Source organism: Zalophus californianus, chromosome 11 (genome assembly GCF_009762305.2).
Source record: "Zalophus californianus isolate mZalCal1 chromosome 11, mZalCal1.pri.v2, whole genome shotgun sequence".
Classification (NCBI taxonomy): domain Eukaryota; kingdom Metazoa; phylum Chordata; class Mammalia; order Carnivora; family Otariidae; genus Zalophus; species Zalophus californianus.
This window is the reverse complement of record NC_045605.1, coordinates 109,144,432-109,161,891: the sequence shown is the minus strand read 5'-3', so window position 1 is coordinate 109,161,891 and position 17,460 is coordinate 109,144,432. Positions and strand designations below refer to the sequence as shown.

The 17,460-nt window shown below is 53.9% G+C and overlaps 2 protein-coding genes across 5 annotated transcripts in view; one reads left to right on the top strand and one right to left on the bottom strand.

The window, feature by feature from the left end:
• IGHMBP2 (immunoglobulin mu DNA binding protein 2) overlaps nt 1-4,878 on the bottom strand; it is a 27,221-nt gene extending 22,343 nt beyond the window's left edge. Inside the window, exons 1-2 of the mRNA XM_027579280.1 lie at nt 4,748-4,878; nt 2,354-2,523 (exon numbers count right to left, since the gene is read on the bottom strand). Of these exons, the coding sequence (XP_027435081.1) occupies nt 2,354-2,523; nt 4,748-4,833 (256 nt within the window). The 5' untranslated portion in view covers nt 4,834-4,878. The remainder of the gene's footprint in view (nt 1-2,353; nt 2,524-4,747) is intronic.
• On the top strand, nt 4,807-17,460 carry MRPL21 (mitochondrial ribosomal protein L21). 4 transcript variants are annotated; one of them, XM_035722739.1, is made up of 8 exons: nt 4,923-5,070; nt 7,770-7,827; nt 10,359-10,444; nt 11,678-11,841; nt 14,409-14,461; nt 15,103-15,206; nt 15,471-15,675; nt 17,344-17,460. In XM_035722739.1, the coding sequence occupies exons 1-7, from the start codon at nt 4,971-4,973 to the stop codon at nt 15,638-15,640; spliced, it is 735 nt and encodes a 244-aa protein (XP_035578632.1). In that variant the 5' UTR covers nt 4,923-4,970; the 3' UTR covers nt 15,641-15,675; nt 17,344-17,460. The 4 variants fall into 4 exon arrangements, with proteins under 4 accessions (XP_027435082.2, XP_035578632.1, XP_027435085.1 ...); XM_027579284.1 differs by lacking the exon at nt 15,471-15,675 and having other exon boundaries at nt 4,924-5,070; nt 17,344-17,459; XM_027579283.2 differs by lacking the exons at nt 4,923-5,070; nt 7,770-7,827 and adding an exon at nt 9,366-9,698.

The window sequence follows — 17,460 nt, the reverse complement described above, 5'->3', positions numbered from 1 at the left end:
CACATCTAGGGGAGAACATTCCAGGCAGAACGGGAACATGAGTGAAGGAGGGAGAGAGGTCATTTGCTGCCCACTCAGCACAGATCTCCCCCACTTCCCATGGTAATTGTTGGGTGATTCACTCATCTGCTAGGTGACCCTGACACCAGGGAAGGAGCATGCAACCTACGCCTGAACCAGTCGCTGCATCCCACGTCTCCGGCCACAGTGACAGTTCAGGGATGAACACAGGACCAAATCTGCCCCTGAGATGCAGTGAGACTTTTGCTTGGCACCTGGGAAAAGGCCCTCCGTCTGTCCAGCTTGACCAGAAACCTGAGGGCATGTCGGGGCCAGAACTGCTATCAGGTGTTGCCTGAGAAGGAAGCCAACCCAGAAGACGGCAACGCCAGGAAATGGAGAGAAGTTAACTCCAAGCGACCTCCCATGAACCCTGAAGCCAATCTTCTAGTATCACAATCAATGTAGTCCTTCTTGCCCAAGCCCATTTGGCTTGCTTTTCTAAAAAAAAATTTTTTTAAGATTTTTATTTATTCGTCAGAGAGAGAGAGAGTGCACACAAGCAGGGAGAGGGACAGGCAGAGGGAGAAGCAGGCTCCCCGCTGAGCAGGGAGCCCGATGCGGGACTCAATCCCAGGACCCCAAGATCATGACCTGAACCGAAGGCAGATGCTTAACCGACTAAGCCACCCAGGCATCCCTGGCTTAGCTTTTCATCACCTGGAACAGAAGACAGTTCTGACCAAAACAGACTCCACTCTGAGATAAAGCCAGAGCTACTCATGTATTTACACTCCCTCTATTCCGTGTCAGAAAGTATATGCCACAGTCAACCAGGCACCAGGCACGCTCTTAGCCTGGGCTGTGTTTTCCTCCAGGCGATGAGTTTCATCTGTACCTCGAACCTTTTCTCTGGCTCCTTCCCCAACTTTATAGAGATAAGCAGCAGATGGCAACAATGCTCCTGGGGCAGGGTCTGGTTCTGTGAGGAGGGCCCGCTGTGGGGCTGAGCACAGAGGACCCCATGCCTCCTGGGACCTCCCCACCAGCGCCCTGCATAGAACTGACATTTCTTAGCTGAGCTTTAAAACTGCTCTGCAGAAGAAAAAGTAACAACCTCACCTCAATCTGATCAACAGTTGCAGCGACACATCAGATTTTCCACAGAAATGCTGCTTCCCCTGACTTCCTGTTTATGAACCCCTCATCAATCTCTGGGGTCACACTCCACAATGCCAGCTAACTGAATATACTACGGAATAGATTTTTACTTTTGGTTTTCAGGGTTTAGGACCCCCCCCACGGACCTTCGACCCCAACGGCGAAGCAGAAAGGTGCCGCTCTAACGTCCCCAGCCCCCATCTACAGAGGGCGGGCGGCGATGAGCTCTAGCTCACTTCACAAGAACATGTAGGACCTGATCCCAACCAGCGGCCCTTCATCCTCTCTGTCTCCAAATCCAGCCCAACAACCGTGGGCAAGAGTTTGGGAAATCAGAATAGGAAATCAAAAACCCATCACCACCAAAACAAGGTGGAGACTTTTCTAGAGCAAGTCCAGCACAGCAATGCTGCTGTCTCCAGGTCTGGGGGCTACACCAGACACGCCGGTGTGTGGCTTAGCGGCCTCTTCTCTCCAGCAGGGCTGGCATGAGTGTACCCCGAGTGTGCTGGGCACGAGAACCCAGGGGAAGACAGAACCATGCACACCGCACCACGGCGGTCCAAGGCTAATACGAAGACAGTCACATGTAGTTTTACCCTTTCTAGGAGCCGTGATAAAAAAAAAATTAATGGGCGCTTGGGTGGCTCAGCCGATTAAGCGTCTGCCTTCGGCTCAGATCATGATCCCAGGGTTCTGGGATTGGGCTGTGTTGGGCTCCATGCTCAGCGGGAAGCCTGCTTCTCCCTCTACCCTTCACCCCTGCTCATGGTCTCTGTCAAATAAATAAAATCTTAAAAAAAAATTTCTTTTAAACAAACAAGTAAATTGATCTTAATGACAACATTTTTTAACCCAATACATGACAGATACTATTTCAACATGTATCAGATTTCAAAAAAAATGACTCTGGAGATAGTCTAAATTTTTTGGTACTCGAGCTTCAAAATCTGGTGTGTTCTGCCCACAGGTCAAGAGCTCCAGAGCCACCTGTGGCTGGTGGCTGCCATTCTGGACACACAGACCTAGACTACCAAAAAGCCACATAAGTGGTGAACTCCTAATTAAGGGTTCTTCGTTGCCACGCTTTATTCTCCAACTAGCCACGTGCAAGCCGGTCTCCACGAGAGTAAAAGTCACAGTTTGGAGACCAGTGGTATGCAACACATGCCTACGTCACAAACGCACAGACCTGAAGTAAAGCTGTTGCTGGGAAGCACCGCGGCAGATGCATATCTCCTGGGCTCAAAGGTGACCAGCAGCCGCCCATACAGCCCGGTCCGCTGGCTGGACACCTGCAGCTTCAGCAAACACACGCCTCGGCTCTGCAGTTCTTTTGGAGAGATGTTTTCCTGCCAAGACCTGGAAGACACCCAACACTGAGTGTTCAATATTTACGCTTTACCAACTTTTACTTCCACCCATACAGGACGAAAGTAAAAGGGAGAGAAAAGCAGACAAAGATCTGTGCACGGGCACTAAATAAAACCCAAAAGGGTTCCACATCTGCCCTGGCATCCTGCTCCTCCCCCACCCCTCCTGCAGGTAGAGCTGGTCTCTTTACCTGCTCTACTCACACTCTGCGCCTGGTTCCCCGGGGTCACTAAGTCCATCGGTGCCCCCACCAACCGCCCGCCATCTGTACCCGCATGCATCCACTCTGCCTCTCGTCCTCACCACCATAACCCTGGTTCAAGCCACACCCCTCATCGTCTGGACCAGACAGAGCTTCCTGCCTCCTAACTGCCTGACCTCGGGGGCTTGCCCTGACCAGTCGCAAGCAGGAGCACCCACAAAATCCACCCTATCCACTCCCCTTTGAAACTTAATAAAGGAAAACCTCACTAAAGTGGAGTGGGGAGGCCAGAAGGGGGAGCTGCACCATCCCCTGTCAGTTACAGACCCTGACAGGACAGAATCCTCAATCAAGCAACAGGGAAAGATGCACATTGCATACCCTACAAGAAATCCACCACCCCTCCAACTCATCCAGTGAGCAATGGTCATCACCCTGAACTCCTGCCTTTCTGTAATGGACTTCCATTCAAAACAATCCCTCCCACACCCTCCTTCTCCGTAAAATAAAGGTCCTCTCCGTCATTTGTTGCTCTAACCTAGAGTTTGTGCCACAGCTTCCTTGGCCGGAATTTCAATTCTCTGCCATTATGAATAAACCCATCTTGCTAGTAAAATAACTGGCAGTTTTATTTTTAAGGTTAACACCCACCCCCCACCCCCCCGCACTTAACGCTCAGAGAGCCATCCTCCACGCACAGAATACAACACAAGCTCACCCACAAGGCCCTTCTCAATCTGAGCACTGCCTACCTCTCCGTGGGTGCTCACTCTCCTCTGGGTACTGAGTTGAGCACCTGACAGCAGACCATCTCGTGCTCACCGCAAACCTGTGAGGTGGGAATAATCCTACTTCACAGGCGACGTAGCTAAAGATCAGAAATGTAACGTGCAAAGTCCCACAGCCATACATGGAGCTGGGGTTCTACCCAGGTCGATACAACCGCAAAAGCTCTTAATCTTCAAATCAAAAGCCTCGCACACAAACCCATCCGCGTTTGCAGTGCAGTGAATCAGACTGCCTAGCCTCCAACCCGACTCCACCTGTGTCACCTTGGCCAAGTTACTGAACTGCTCAGTGTCACAGCCTCCTCAGGCACAAAATCAGAAGAACACTGAGGGTTAAAGGAACGAACATACCGAAAGAGCATTTACAGTACTCTGCACGCGTTCGCTGTTACTGTTTCAGCTAAATGAGTATTCACGTCCAGGCAGCAAGCAGGGCTCTCTCTAGTGCCCATCTCCCCACGCCTCATACAGGAAGGCTCCTCCACCCACCTCACTCATTTTTGAGCTTGGTACCACCTGTCCCTGAAGCCCGCCTTAGCCTCGCACCTCCCAGGGGGAGCTGGTCTTCCTCCACACTTGCTCGGCCCTTTCTGAGAGCCCGCGCTCGCGCACGCGCGGACACACAGCGTGAGCGCACCCAGCTGGAAGGCACCATTTACACGGACCCAGGCCCACCCCGTGCCCAGGCCCAGGCCCCTGCCCCGGTCCCCTGCCCAGGCCCTGCCCAAGTCTCTTGCCCAGGCCCACCCCCCTGCCCAGATCCCCTGCCCACCTCTCTGCCCCCGCCCAGGTCCACTGCTGCCCAGGCCCAGGCCCACCTCTGCCCAGGTCCCTTGCCCAGGCCCACCCCTCTGCCCAGGTCCCCTGCCCAGGCCCAAGCCTTCCCCCACCCCTACCCCCGCCCAGGCCCACCCCCAACCCCGCGCCAGCCCAGGAGGCCGCATCCTCGAGCCCTCCCACCGGCCCCGCACCGAAGAAGGGAAAGGGCTGAGGACGCGCTGAGGGAAGAGGCAGGACCTAGGGCTGCATGTTTGGGAGTGGGGGGCTCCAGGCCGAAAAGAAAAGGCTTCTTAAGGACCCCAAACCGGCACGGGCCGCCCGGGGTGGCCCATCCCCAGCGGCGGCCGAGCCCCCCAGCGCCGCTGGCGGGACTCGGGGGGGCAGGAGGGCAAATCTCTGCCCGAGGCCAGCGGGGCTGGGGAACTGCCGACCGACGCCGTACCTGCGCTCCTCGACCTCCGCGTCTCTCTCGAGCTCCAGCAGGTCCAACTGCCTGGTCACGAAGCTCTCCACAGTCGCCGAGGCCATGGCCAACGCCGGGCCCGGGCCCAGGGCCGCCGAGCTCCGGCTGCCGCGACAGCCGGAGTTCCCGGGCCGGACCCTGTGCGTCGACGCACAAGGTTCGCGCCGAGGCCGTTTCCGCTTCCGGCCGAAGCTGCGGGAAGATGGCGGCGCCCGTGACGACCCGGATCGTGACGGTCGCCTTCGGGGGGCTGGTGTCCGCGTGCCGCCGCAGCTGCCTGAGAGTGTCCGGGCCCGGAGCGGGTGAGACCCGGGTGGCGGGGTGAGAAGAGGGAGCGGGGCGAACGGGGCGTGCGGGTCCGTGTCTGCCTCGGTGCCTTCGGTGTTGACCGCTTTTTTTCGGTGCGGTGCATGTAGTACTCGCTTTGCAGTCGGGGAAACCCGGGTTCGGATCCTGGTTCCTTTAGTTAGCGGCTTCGCTACAGACATCAGCTCTTCAACTCCCTACAGTGCCTGTGTTGTCCGGGGAGCAAACTGAGGCTCGGTTCAGACAACTTAGGGAACTTGCCCAAGGTCACACGGCAGGGAGGTGGGTCGAGAGCGATTCAGACAGCTCGGTACGGCTCCCAAGCCCGTGCTGTACCATTGCTCCCAGGCTTCGAGCCACTCTTTAGAACCTCCGCTGTCCTCCTCTGGAAAGTAGTGGTGAACGTCCTTACCAAATCTTAACCCATTCAGTAAAAGCAGCAGCCGTATTTTTATGAGGTTCAAAAAAGTTATGTTCGCCGGAAACACTGTATTTTTGCTTGAAATGATTGGAGTGTGTTATTTGTGTGTGGGAGTGTTTAGGTATGTTTTAAAATTAAGTCTAATTGTATATTTGGCCGTATTAAAGAATCGTTCCCTCTTTAAGATGGGATAATAGTGCTCCCGTTATGTGCGTTTTCTAAGAATATTGTTCATAGACGTGTACTGACATCTTTACTGATTAAACAATGTATCTGTGATTTACTTAAAAATAATTGCAAAGTTGGGCCAGAGGCAGTGTGAATCAAGTGAGTTGTTAACTGTTGAGTCCGGGAACAGCTGCTCAAGGGCTCTGGTCTCACGATTCTGTCCTCTTTACTTTCGTGTGCTTGACGTTTTCCATTAGTAAAACTTGGATTTAAGTACGGAGGGACGTTTTAACAAAAGCACTGAAAATTACTCCGTTCTACCGACATAAAACCACCTCTGGAATGCTGTATTCAATTCCAGTCTCCCACCTTAAGAAACACAGATAACATGGAATACAGAGAAGGCGACCAAAATGATAAGCGGGTGGGACCTTGAAGAGTGAGAGAGGAAAACAGGATGGTAGACACACCACAGTCCTCAGAGACCTAAAGGATGACCCCATGAGAGAGGAGGGAGTACATTTGTTCTTTCTGGGGTTCAGGGCTAAGTCAAGACCATAGCTGAGAGTTACAAGGAAGCAGATCAGGTGCAGAAACTTGCCAGCTGAGCCTTTAACAATGGGGTGGCTCCCAAGAGAAGTGCTGAGTCCCCCGTCAGGGCGTATTTCAACCAGGGCTTCATGTGCTGACTCAGCAGAGTGGACTTCATTCATTCACCCACCATTTATTGAGCACCTTTTTTGCATCACGAACTGATGGGGGAGGGGTGGAATACATCAGTAATAAACATAAATAATCCCTGCTTTTAATGGAGGTAGCATTGTGTGAGATGGGGAGGAGAAGCAGGCATGGGGGGGGGGGGGACTGGAACCTCCGTAGGTTTTGAGATGCCTGTTAGATTTGCAACAGCAAATAGACAAGTGGATGATCAAATCCAGGCTGCAGGTGTAAACCTGGGAGTCACCAGTGTAGACGGGTTATTTAAATTCATTCCACTAGATGCAGTGGGCAGAGGAATAATAGAGAAAGAAGAGATAAGGCCGAAGGTCTAAACCCCAGGCACAGCGAGGTAGTGGAGGACAAACCAGCCCAAGACAGCAATAATTGGGAACACCTGCTAACAGGTACCTATAAAAGGGTGAATTTTATGGACTGTCAATTGTAGCTCAATATAAAAAAAACACGCATCAGTAGATGCAAGAAGTAGTTGACAGAATTCAACATCCATTCATAACAAAAACTCTCAAAAAAATAGATACAGAGGAAGCTTTTTTTTAATTTAGTAGGCTCCACGCCCAACGTGGGACTCAAATTCACAACCCCAAGATCAAGGGCCGCATGCTCTACCAACTGAGCCAGCCAGGAGCCCCACAAATGAAACTTCAGGAACAAGACATCTTCGGAGATAAATGAATAAATAAACCCTTGACAGTTCCTGAGTTGCTGTCCTCTGCTTTTTGCTCCTAAGCTCTGCATTTGATTACTGGGCCCTTCGCTTGGTAGACCGTGATTGCCTTTGTCCCCTGGTGTATTAGTCATCTACTGCTGCATAACAAGTTACCCCAGAGCTTAGCAGCTAAAGATGACCAGCGTTTGTCATGCACAGCACTTACAGGAGCAGCCTAGCTGGGTGATTCTGGCACTCTTGTCAGCTGGGGCTGGGCTTTCTGTTTCCAAGCTCACCAGGTGGGCCGTGGGCAAAAGGCCTCCAGTCTTTTATAACTTAATCTGAGAGGTGCTGTGCCCTTCCCTCTACCACATGCCATTGGTCACAGAAACCAGCTCTGTTGAGGAGGTGGGCTCCGCGGGCCGTCTGAAAAGCACAGAACAGCATCTGAACCCATTGGGCACTTGGCGGTCAAGGATCGGGTCGGTGGGTGAGCGGTTCTGGTTTTAGGCCCTTTTTGATGGCATGAGAACACATCTTGACACACACGAGCAATAACTAAGCGATGTTGTTCTAGCTTTGTTGACCTTGGTTTTCCCGCAGGTGCGTTGTGATCTGGGGCTCTGACTCGGGCACCAGCAGTAGTACTAGTGTATTTTGCTTTCTGAAGAGCAGTGGCATTTCTTACCGGTAACGATCGCTGTTTCTTGTTCCCTCAGCTTCCCTGGGGTCCGCTTCCCGAAGGTTCGGTTCGCAGAGCACTTCAGTTCCACAAGGGTAATATATCAAAACGTGGGTTTGGGTGACTCGTCATTTGTAGGACTGTCTTTATAAAGTCAAACTGGCATATGCGTGGGTTTTCGAGAACATCTAAATTTTCTCTTAACCTTTTGATAGTAGTTTTTTAAAACCCTTGACATAAACATAGATGGAACATCAAGCGTCCAAAGATAAATGTGCTTCTAGGCCTTATGCAGCTGATTTTGTTAAGGAAAGCTTGTGGCTCCTAATTAGAGACTTCTAAGTGGGAAGATGGACTCACAGGAAGGTTGGATCAGAATTTTTAGGAAGAACTTAAATATCATTTGGAAGAAAAAAATAAGTATCACTTGGAAGAGTTTGTTTAGTATTAAAATACACTTACGACAAAAAAAAAAAAAACCTTTTTTTTAAAGACTTTATTTATTTATTTAAGGCGGAGACGAGAAAGAGAGGAGAATCTCAAGCCAGACTCCTCACTGCGCGCAGAGTCTGAATGCGGGGCTCACTCACGACATCAGGAGTTAGACACTTAACCGACTGAGCCACCCCAGGGGAAAAAAACCTTTAATGTAAACTACAGAAAGTAAATTGGACAAAATCACACCCGCTGGGAGGAATATCCAGGAGCAATAGAGGGTGACAGTGAAGAATTAGGAAGCTCCTGGGTCCTATCCTGGCCCCGCCCCTTGCAGCCCAGCGTCCCTGAGCTTTGTTTCCTCTTCTGCAAGATGGAAGTGGTATTAGGATCTCTCTCAGTGGAGTTCTGTGTACATTCAGTAAATTTCTACATTTAAAGAGCTTAGGACAGCGCCTGGCATACAGGGAGTTGTCAAGAGTATTGGCTGCTCCTGCATCGCAGACTCAGAAGTGGGGAGATTCAGGGGGCTTTTATGTTTCTCAAAAGAGGAGTCGAAAAACAGAATCAGGTTATAGAGAGAGATCCTAAGGGGGAATGTCAGTTACTTTGGTTTATTCTTTCTCTCTCTTTTTTTTTTTTAAGATGTTATTTATTTATTTGACGGAGAGAGACACAATGAGAGAGGGAACACAAGCAGGGGGAGCGGGAGAGGGAGAAGCAGGCTCCCCGCTGAGCAGGGAGCCCGACGGCGGGGCTCGATCCCAGGACCCCAGGATCGTGACCTGAGCCGAAGGCCTGTGGAGTGCCGGGTTTGCGGCATCTGTTGTTTCGCGGTCGGCAACAGAGGACAGCCAGGCCTGGCGAGGAGGCCAGAGCTCCTACGTCAGACCCCGCTCCTCCTTGTCCATCAGAGGCCACTGCCTGGCCACAGAGCGGGAGCGTGTTTCCAGGTGCTCTGAGAGGAGCACAGCGAACGAGTACAGTTTCATTTTGTTGGCCAGTTGACACCGCAGTGCCCCGAACCCCAGTGCGGAGAGCATTTGTTGTACACGCCCGTGTTGAGCGCCTGCTGGCTGCCGGTAGCAGCACAGGGGCCTGGGGCCAGCTGCAGAAGCAGCGGCTCTTCCCCGGTGAGCAGGCTTTTTTCCTCGCTGGAGCTCTGCTGCAGAAAGACTGAGGTCAGGAAAGGTTCCCCGTGTGGCGGCAAACAGCAACAAAAGCTTTAAAACGGTTCTGAATAATTGAATTCGATACAGGCTCTCCTGAGCTCTCCCCTCTTTGTAGACTTCAGGAATTCGAGGCCAAATGAGATCAGGAAGTGGGAAAGACCCTGCCATCTCCTGTCGCCCATGGGCTCCCCTCCCTGCACAGTCGGCTCATCTGCTCCAGGCTGAGCAGGGGGCGGGACAGACGCCTGGCTGCAACACAAGACAGGCAGTGACGGCCGTGCCATGGCCGCTGAGTGCGCCCCCACACTGCCCGGTCCTTCTGGGCACACCGTCCCTCCTGACCCTGCGCGACCCTGGAGGCAGGTGCTTTTTTTATTCTCGTTTGCTCCATGAAAGAAATGGGAGCTCAGAGTTGTGAGATGCTTGCCAAGGTCATGTTACTCTGGTGACAGAGGTGGGGTTCAGATCCGGGCCTGGCTCCTGTCTGGGCATGAAGGCCGAGCAGGCACCTACCTGGTAGGAGTTAGAGGTCGGGGCAGACCGGCTTGGGGCAGAGCAGGGGAAGTGTTCCTGTCGCGGGAGCCCTGCTCGCAGAGCCCTGGAATGCCAGGGTGAGGCGCGAGAGCCCGGCTGGAGGCAGAGAACTTGCCCTTGGGTGGAGGAGAGAGGGGGGGCAGCACTGCAGCTCATACCTCTGAGAGCCCGTGTGCCCCAAGGACGCTAAGAAGGGCCAGTCTTCTCTGCAAGTAGTTATTCCCAGGAGGGGCTCTTCTGGAATAAAATGGTTGGAATTCCTGTTTTGATTATTGAGTGATTAGTGGGTGTTTCTTGAACTACGCGGCCCACCTGAGAGGCTGCGCAGGAGCCCGTCCTTGGTCCCACCAGGGGGCAGGTCTGTACCCAAGACTCACGCATCGGCAGGGCAGTGACAGCCCCCCAGCCTGAGCACAGCCATTTCCTACAGACTCTGAACTGTCTTCCCATGGGTGTGCCACACACATATAAACTGTGTTTTACAGATACGTTCCTAAAACATCGCTGAGTTCACCACCTTGGCCAGAAGCTGTCCTGCCAGACCCCGCTGAGGAGACCAGACACCATGCAGGTAACAGAGGCAGAAACTGGAGGGTGGTGGTCCCTCCTCCCTTCACCGAGATGGTCCCCTGGCCACAGAACAGGATCTCATGTTTCTACGTGCCCTGAGACCCAGCGCGGTGTGAACACTCAGGCTCATTTTTGCCACTTGATGCAAAAATTTAAACCCTCGTTCATTTCGCAAATGCTCCCAAGCACCCACCGTGGTCAAGGCAGGCGGTGTAAGCGAGGGAGGGGCCCTTGGTCCATCCCTGTCTCCCTGGTGTTGGTAGGAACGTGGGGGCAGGGGAAGACTTCCCCACAGTCAGAAGAGCCGGGGGTGCCGGTGCTGTCCCGGGAGTCGCAGAAATTGTCGGGGTGTCGGGACACAAGGAGGGACAGTGTGGCCGGCCACCGTTGCCATGAGCGAGTGTGGGATCCTAGTTCCCTCACAAGGCAGGAGATGCAGGTCAGCACGGGGCATCTTCCAGTTTTAAAGTACTGTTTGAGATGCGGCGCAAGATCAACGGTGTTCTGCCCCTTCTCCAGCCGCGGCTCCAGCCTGACTCTGCTTCCGAGGCAGGAACTGTGTGTTCCTCTCCAAGCCCCCAGCCCCAGGCCAGGCTGGGTGGGTCAGGGCTCGTAGACGCTTAGCAGACAGTGAACGGGGCAGGATAGAGGAGACCATGAGCTGAGGTGAGGCCGTGGCAGCCCAGAGCTGTGTGCAAGCCCAGAGGCTTGCAAGTAAATCTAGCACCAGGGGGTGTAATTCTAGCTTTTCCTGGTTTGCAGAAAGGCCTCTCCTCTCGCTTTGCCAGTCCTCTGGCTTTTTCTTAATAAAGACCGGGACTCCCACAGGGTGAAGGTCTTTCCACCCCAGAGTCAGAGAGATGGAGCCAGGCACGCGGAGTGCGCAGGCCAGAGAATCACGGGTGGCCATGGGGCATTCCATGAGGTCTGGGAGGATGCGTGTCTCTAGAAGCCCCCCACGCAGACGAGCCCATGCTCCTAGGAATGGCAGGCCAAGCGCTGGCCGTGGGGAGGGGTGCGGCCTTCAGTGGGTGACCTCACCAGTGGTGCCATCTGTCACATCGCCTCGTGTCCCTGCTGCCGCTGGAGCTTCCTGCCCTGCTGAGGGAGAGCAGGGCGCACATGGCCTCGTATCACTGTCGCTGCGGGCCTGGGCCGTGAGGGGCGGCGCGGCTGCCATGCCCAGTGTGAGCGGCTGACTGGCCCGCTGCCTGTCCTGTTTTCTGCCCCACAGAAGTCGTGGGGAAGGTGAACGAAATGATCGCCAAAGGCCGATACGGCCGACTCTTCGCTGTGGTGCACTTCGCCAGCCACCAGTGGAAGGTGACCTCTGAGGACCTGATTTTAATTGACAACGAGTTAGACATTGCGTGCGGAGAGAGGGTACGGCTGGAGAAGGTGAGACCGGCCATGCCTGTGTACCTGGGGGCTCCGTCACCAAACGTGCCTTCCTGCCCCCGGGTTCATCCCTGGGGAGGCTTTCTTGGGTCAGTGGGCGAAGGCAAGCAGAGCCGAGGGTCGGGGGGCATGGGCGTCCCCTCCGGGTGTGGCGGCCCCGCTGGCTGCCCCCCTCCCCCAGGAGACTTCCTCGGAGCTGCTTATGTGTGCTGAGTGTTCTCACATCTCAGGAACGTTCTCCCATAGGAAGGAATGAACATCCTGGTTACAGACGGAGGGCTTTCCGCATATTTACAGAGAGAAGGTTTCGGCGGGAGTGCTGCTCGGCCTTGGCTTTGCTGGCTGCTTTCAGAGGCTGGTCTTAGAGGCGTCTCGCTGACCGATGTGCTTACCCGCCATTCTGCACTGCTCGGCTACGTATTTGGCCTCGCATGTCTACCCATCACTTACGATTCTGTTGGCTGTTGTGGGCGGCCTTCTTTGTTTTTTTCTTATTCTATTTATAAAAGTGTATAAAATCTAAGTTTTCAGGGACGCCTGGGTGGCACAGTCAGTTGAGCGTCCAACTCTTGGTTTCGGCTCAGGTCATGGTCTCAGGGTCGTGGCATCGAGCCCCGCCTCGGGCTCCACGCTTGACGCAGGGTCTGCTTGGGACTCTCTCTCCCTCTCCCTTCATGCACTCGCTTGAGCGCTCTTTCTCTCTCTCTCTCTCTTTCTCTCAAATAAACAAATCCTAAAATATATGTTTATATACATGTAAGTTTTCTATGATAGTTTTCTATATTCCCTCCTTTGTGCGGCAGAGTTTTTGTGTATTTACACCAAGGGGAGCATGAAACTCTGTTTGGTTTTTTTTTGTTTTTTTTAAAGATTATTTATTTGAGAGAGCGAGAATGAGAGAGAGTACATGAGAGGGGGGAGGGTTAGAGGGAGAAGCAGGCTCCTCACTGAGCAGGGAGCCCGATGCGGAACTCAATCCCAGGACTCCAGGCTCATGACCTGAGCCGAAGGCAGTCGCTTAACCAACTGAGCCACCCACGCGCCCCAAACTCTGTTTCTAAGACGTATTCTCACAGCCTTTGGTCTAAGCTCAGAGCTGAGCTAATCGACCGTATAGCCATCAGCAGCCAGCCGTGCTCGCTTCTTGATGACACGGGGGCTCTGTCGTGAGCCCCTGAGCAAGGGCACGTTTACTCCATAATGTCTTAAGATAAGTAGGAGACTTTAGGAGTCTATCTGAGAAGATTTCTAAAAAGACTTTTTTTTTAAGTTTATTTGCTTTTTTTAGTAATCCTTATACCCAGCGTGGGGCCTGAACTCACGATCCCAAGATCAAGAGTCATGCGTTTGCGTTCTACCAACTGAGCCGGCGGGCGCCCCCTAAAAAGACATTGTTTTGAAACATTTCACGTTAACGAGAACATTATAGAAAGCACAACCTAATGCAGATCGGTTTTCCTCACTTAGGAAATTCAGTAGCAGAGAACGCGTCAACCTGAAAGTAACTGTAAGATAGCATTTTGATTATTTGTCATCGTCAAACAGAGTCCATCGGTGTTGTTATAAAATACACTTTGTCTTTAAATATGTAAGTTTTATACAATCGGGTATTTTTTTTTTTAAGATTTATTTATTTGAGAGAGAGAGCATGAGAGGGGGGAGGGTCAGAGGGAGAGGGTGAAGCAGACTCCCCACTGAGCAGGGAGCCTGATGGCGGGGCTCGATCCCAGGACCCTGGGATCACGACCTGAGCCAAAGGCAGACGCTTAACTGACTGAGCCACCCAGGTGGCCCTGATCAGGTATTTTTCTTATCAGTAAAACTTAAGATGGTCTTCAACATCTACGAAAAATACCACTGCCCTCGCAGTGCAAAGATGTCTTCATTTGAGGCCACACTTGGCCACGCCTGGCCACGCTGAGGACGGTTTCTGGAACGTCCACATGGAATTTCCTAGTCTTTAAAAAAAAGCACACTTGTGGGCGCCTGGGTGGCTCAGTTGGTTAAGTGACTGCCTTCGGCTCAGGTCATGATCCTGGGGTCCCGGGATTGAGTCGCACATCGGGCTCCCTGCTCAGCGAGGAGCCTGCTTCTCCCTCTGACCCTCCCCCCCTCATGTGCTGTCTCTCTCATTCTCGCTCTCTCAAATAAATAAATCTTTAAAAAATATATAAAAAAACACACTTAAACCTGTATCTTAGCGGGATTAGCAGTTATGAACTGCCTTGAAAGACACTACAGTGTGATTTTTCCCTGTATATGTTACGACCTTCAATAAAAAGTTTAAAAAAAAAAAGCCACCGTTGTTTGACAGGACGGTTGACACTGTTCTCTGGATGCGCCATCACCGCACCAAGTGCTCAGGGACAGTGGTCCTGGCTCTGCCGTTGGGCCCGCACAGGAGGAACCCCAGGAGCTGCGGCACAGTAGCCCGGGGCCGGCCTGCATCCCCACCGGTTCGAACCCCAGGAACGGCTAGGAAGGTGGCCGGTGCCTTCCTCATGCTCCAGAGTCTGCGCCGCTGACTGTCCTGTCACTTGTTGGTAACGCGTCTGTTCCATTCGCAGGTCCTGCTGGTTGGAGCTGACGACTTCACGTTACTTGGCAAGCCGCTCCTTGGGTAACGCGCTCGCTCACGCCGGGCTTTGTCTAGGACCCACGCGGGCTGCATGGGAGGCCAGGCAGAGGACACCCGGGCCAAACCAGTGTTCTGTTACTAATTATTACAGTGGAGGCTTGTAAGATTTGTTGACAGACTACCCTGTTCTTTTGTTCTGTTTTTAAGTAAATGCTACCCCCCACGTGGGGCTTGAACTCACAACCCGAAGATCAAGAGTTGTGTGCTCTTCCAACTGAGACAGCCAGGTTCCCCTGTGCTGTTCTTTTTTATTATTATTAAATTACAATTCACATACACTATCGCATCCATTCTCTGTACCTTACCAAGTGCAGACCTCCATAGGCCGAGTTACCCTCTGTCACCTCCCCAAGTGATTACAGTCTTACCGACCGGACTCCCTGGGCAAAGTCACTTCATGATAGAAGTTCACACCCCTTGATCCCCGTCCCCCCAGCCTTCTCCCCTTTCTTCTACACGGTTCTTGATCATGCTTCTTGGCGGTTTTCAAAATATCTGTAGGGAGGACATACTACTTTTATAATCAGCAAAAAAGAAAGCAAAACTTTGGAAATTCTTACATAAAGCATTAGTAAGATTGAAAAATAAGAAGGTATGTCATTGATTATCTTTTTCCCTTCTAGAAAAGATCTTGTTCGGGTAGAAGCCACAGTCATTGAAAAGACAGAATCATGGCCAAAAATCAATATGAAATTTCAGAAAAGGAAAAACTACAAGAGGAAAAAAGGTAAGTTAGAGAAAGTGTGGCAGGCGCAGTGTCCCCGCCCCGCTTCGTCTGCTGGTCCTGCGGCTGCTGGGGGCCTGGGGCTGCGGGGGTGCAGGGGCCACGGACACCTGGGAGAGAGCTCTGCTCCGGTCTGGAGGTCACTCTTAACCAGGCCAAAGGTGTGGAGGGAGAGGGCCCTGGGAGCCTCAGGTGCTGCCGCCAGACTGCGGCTCAGCCGGTCACTGCGGCGAGGCAAACATTCGCCTTCACTGCAACCCGGCACAGCATGCCCCGTGAGACACGGACGGGGACACCAGAGGCGGCTCTCACGTCCTGCACAAAGACTGGACAAAGAAAGGGACGTGGTGGGGTCCTCTCAGCAGAACGTCGCCCAGCAGCACGCGCTAAGTGAACTGGCCCTCTATACGGGAACGGGAACGAATCTTCGATTCTAGTGGGGCCCGAGCAACACCTGACCTTGTGCCTCTGGGTACATATATCCGCCCACACGTATTTACACACATGTGTGTGTGATGGAACATGGGAAGGGGAGGAGGGGGAGCCCGTCTGCAGAGTTTCCAGGGGAGCAGGGAGGCTGGAGGGGCGGGGGGCTGTTGGTTGATAGAGAAGGCCAAAAATCAATATGAAATGTCAAAGGGGGAGCCAGGGGTGCCTGGGGGCGAGGGTGGGGTGAGGAGCGTGGGCTTCGGTGCACCGGCGATGGGATGCCTCAGACAGGAGGGCCCTCCTTCCAGCTCGGTCAGGGCGAAGGACCGGGCAGCAGTGTGGCTTGGTGATGAAGTGAGCGTCCATCTGATGGCCTCACTGCTGGGCAGGAAGTCCAGGGGTCTGCTGGGGACCCGGAGGGGGTCGGTTTGCAGGTGGGAAGGTGTGGAGGTGGGGTCAGGAGTCAGAGAGCTGAAGAAACAAAGCCTGCGTGGACCAGAGAAGGAGCTGCATGACGTGGTTCTGGAGGCAAGACGGGCGTGGACCAGGGGCAGCCGACCACCTGAGTCGCGTGGGGCGGGGGTGGCCCTGGCGCGGTCTCAGGAGACCCGGAGTGGAGCTGCAGGAGCAGCAGTGAGTCTGAGGGGTCACTTCACAGCAGAGGCCTCAACCGTGAGTGCCCCCGTGGGGGGGGCTCATGACCCGTGCGTGAGGGAGCAGAGGGGCCCTGGGGTGGGCTCAGCAGCCAGTTAGCAGGAAGAGAAAAAGAAGCTTCATTCGGTGGCATTTTGGTGCCCGCTGCAGGGGTGTCACGGAAGTGTGTGGTGCGAGGGGTCGGGAAGGTGAGGGCATTTCCTGGGTAAGGGCAGGAGCCCCGGGTTTCCCTGACCAGCCTCCTGGGGCAGGGGCAGGCTCCGCACATCCAGGACGGAGGGCCTCGGGGCACATGGGGTCACAGGAGGCCCCCAGCAGCTATCACTGCCCACTTTCTGCCCTTCCACCCTGGGGGGGCGCCCAGCCCAGGCCTGGCCTGCGCTCTCTCCGCCCTTGTCTCCTACATGTTACCCTTCTTTGTTCCAATCCTCGGCCCCCACCTCTGCCCAGGTAATCCACGAGCAGGAACAGGACCATCCCTGCAGGAGCCTCCCCTGGAAGTCACCTTGTGGGGGCCCCTCAAGGCTGGGACCCGCAGGCTGAGGCATCCTGTCTTGGGAAACATGTAGCACTCACAGCCCCTGGTCGCCACCGTAACTGCTGGCCGGAACTGCCGATGGCACGGAGTTACTAAAATACTCCGACACAGTAGGCTTCCTTTCCTTCAGGTCAGGTCTGCAGGAGCCTCTCTGCCACCCTGGGCCGCCTCCAGGCAGCCTCAGGTTCGACCGTTCGGAGCTGTCCACCCCCAAGCAGCCCACGGGTCTCACGGCACACAGGGGGAAGAAGGGCCAGGCCAGGCTGCTCCTGACCTCCAGCCTCCGGGAGTTACAGCTGCTGCTGCTTCCGACGGAGCGCACGGAGCGGGAGGGGGAGGCAGGCAGCGCCCCCCGTGAAGCCCTCATGGCACGGGGCCGGCAGGGCCCTCCACCTGGGGAAGGCTGGTGCCGGGCCAACTCCCTGTGGAAAGAGCAGGTGGTCCGGCGACAGGGTCTCACCGTAGCCCACAAACAGCATCAGACGTGGCCAAGCTGTGACTCTGTTCTCTCTCTTCCAGTTATTGTGAACCCACAGACTGTCCTCCGAGTAAACACCATCGAGATTGCTCCACGTTTGTGCTGATTGTGAAGCTCATGTTTACAGAATATAAAAATAAACTCCTGTTTTCTGGAGG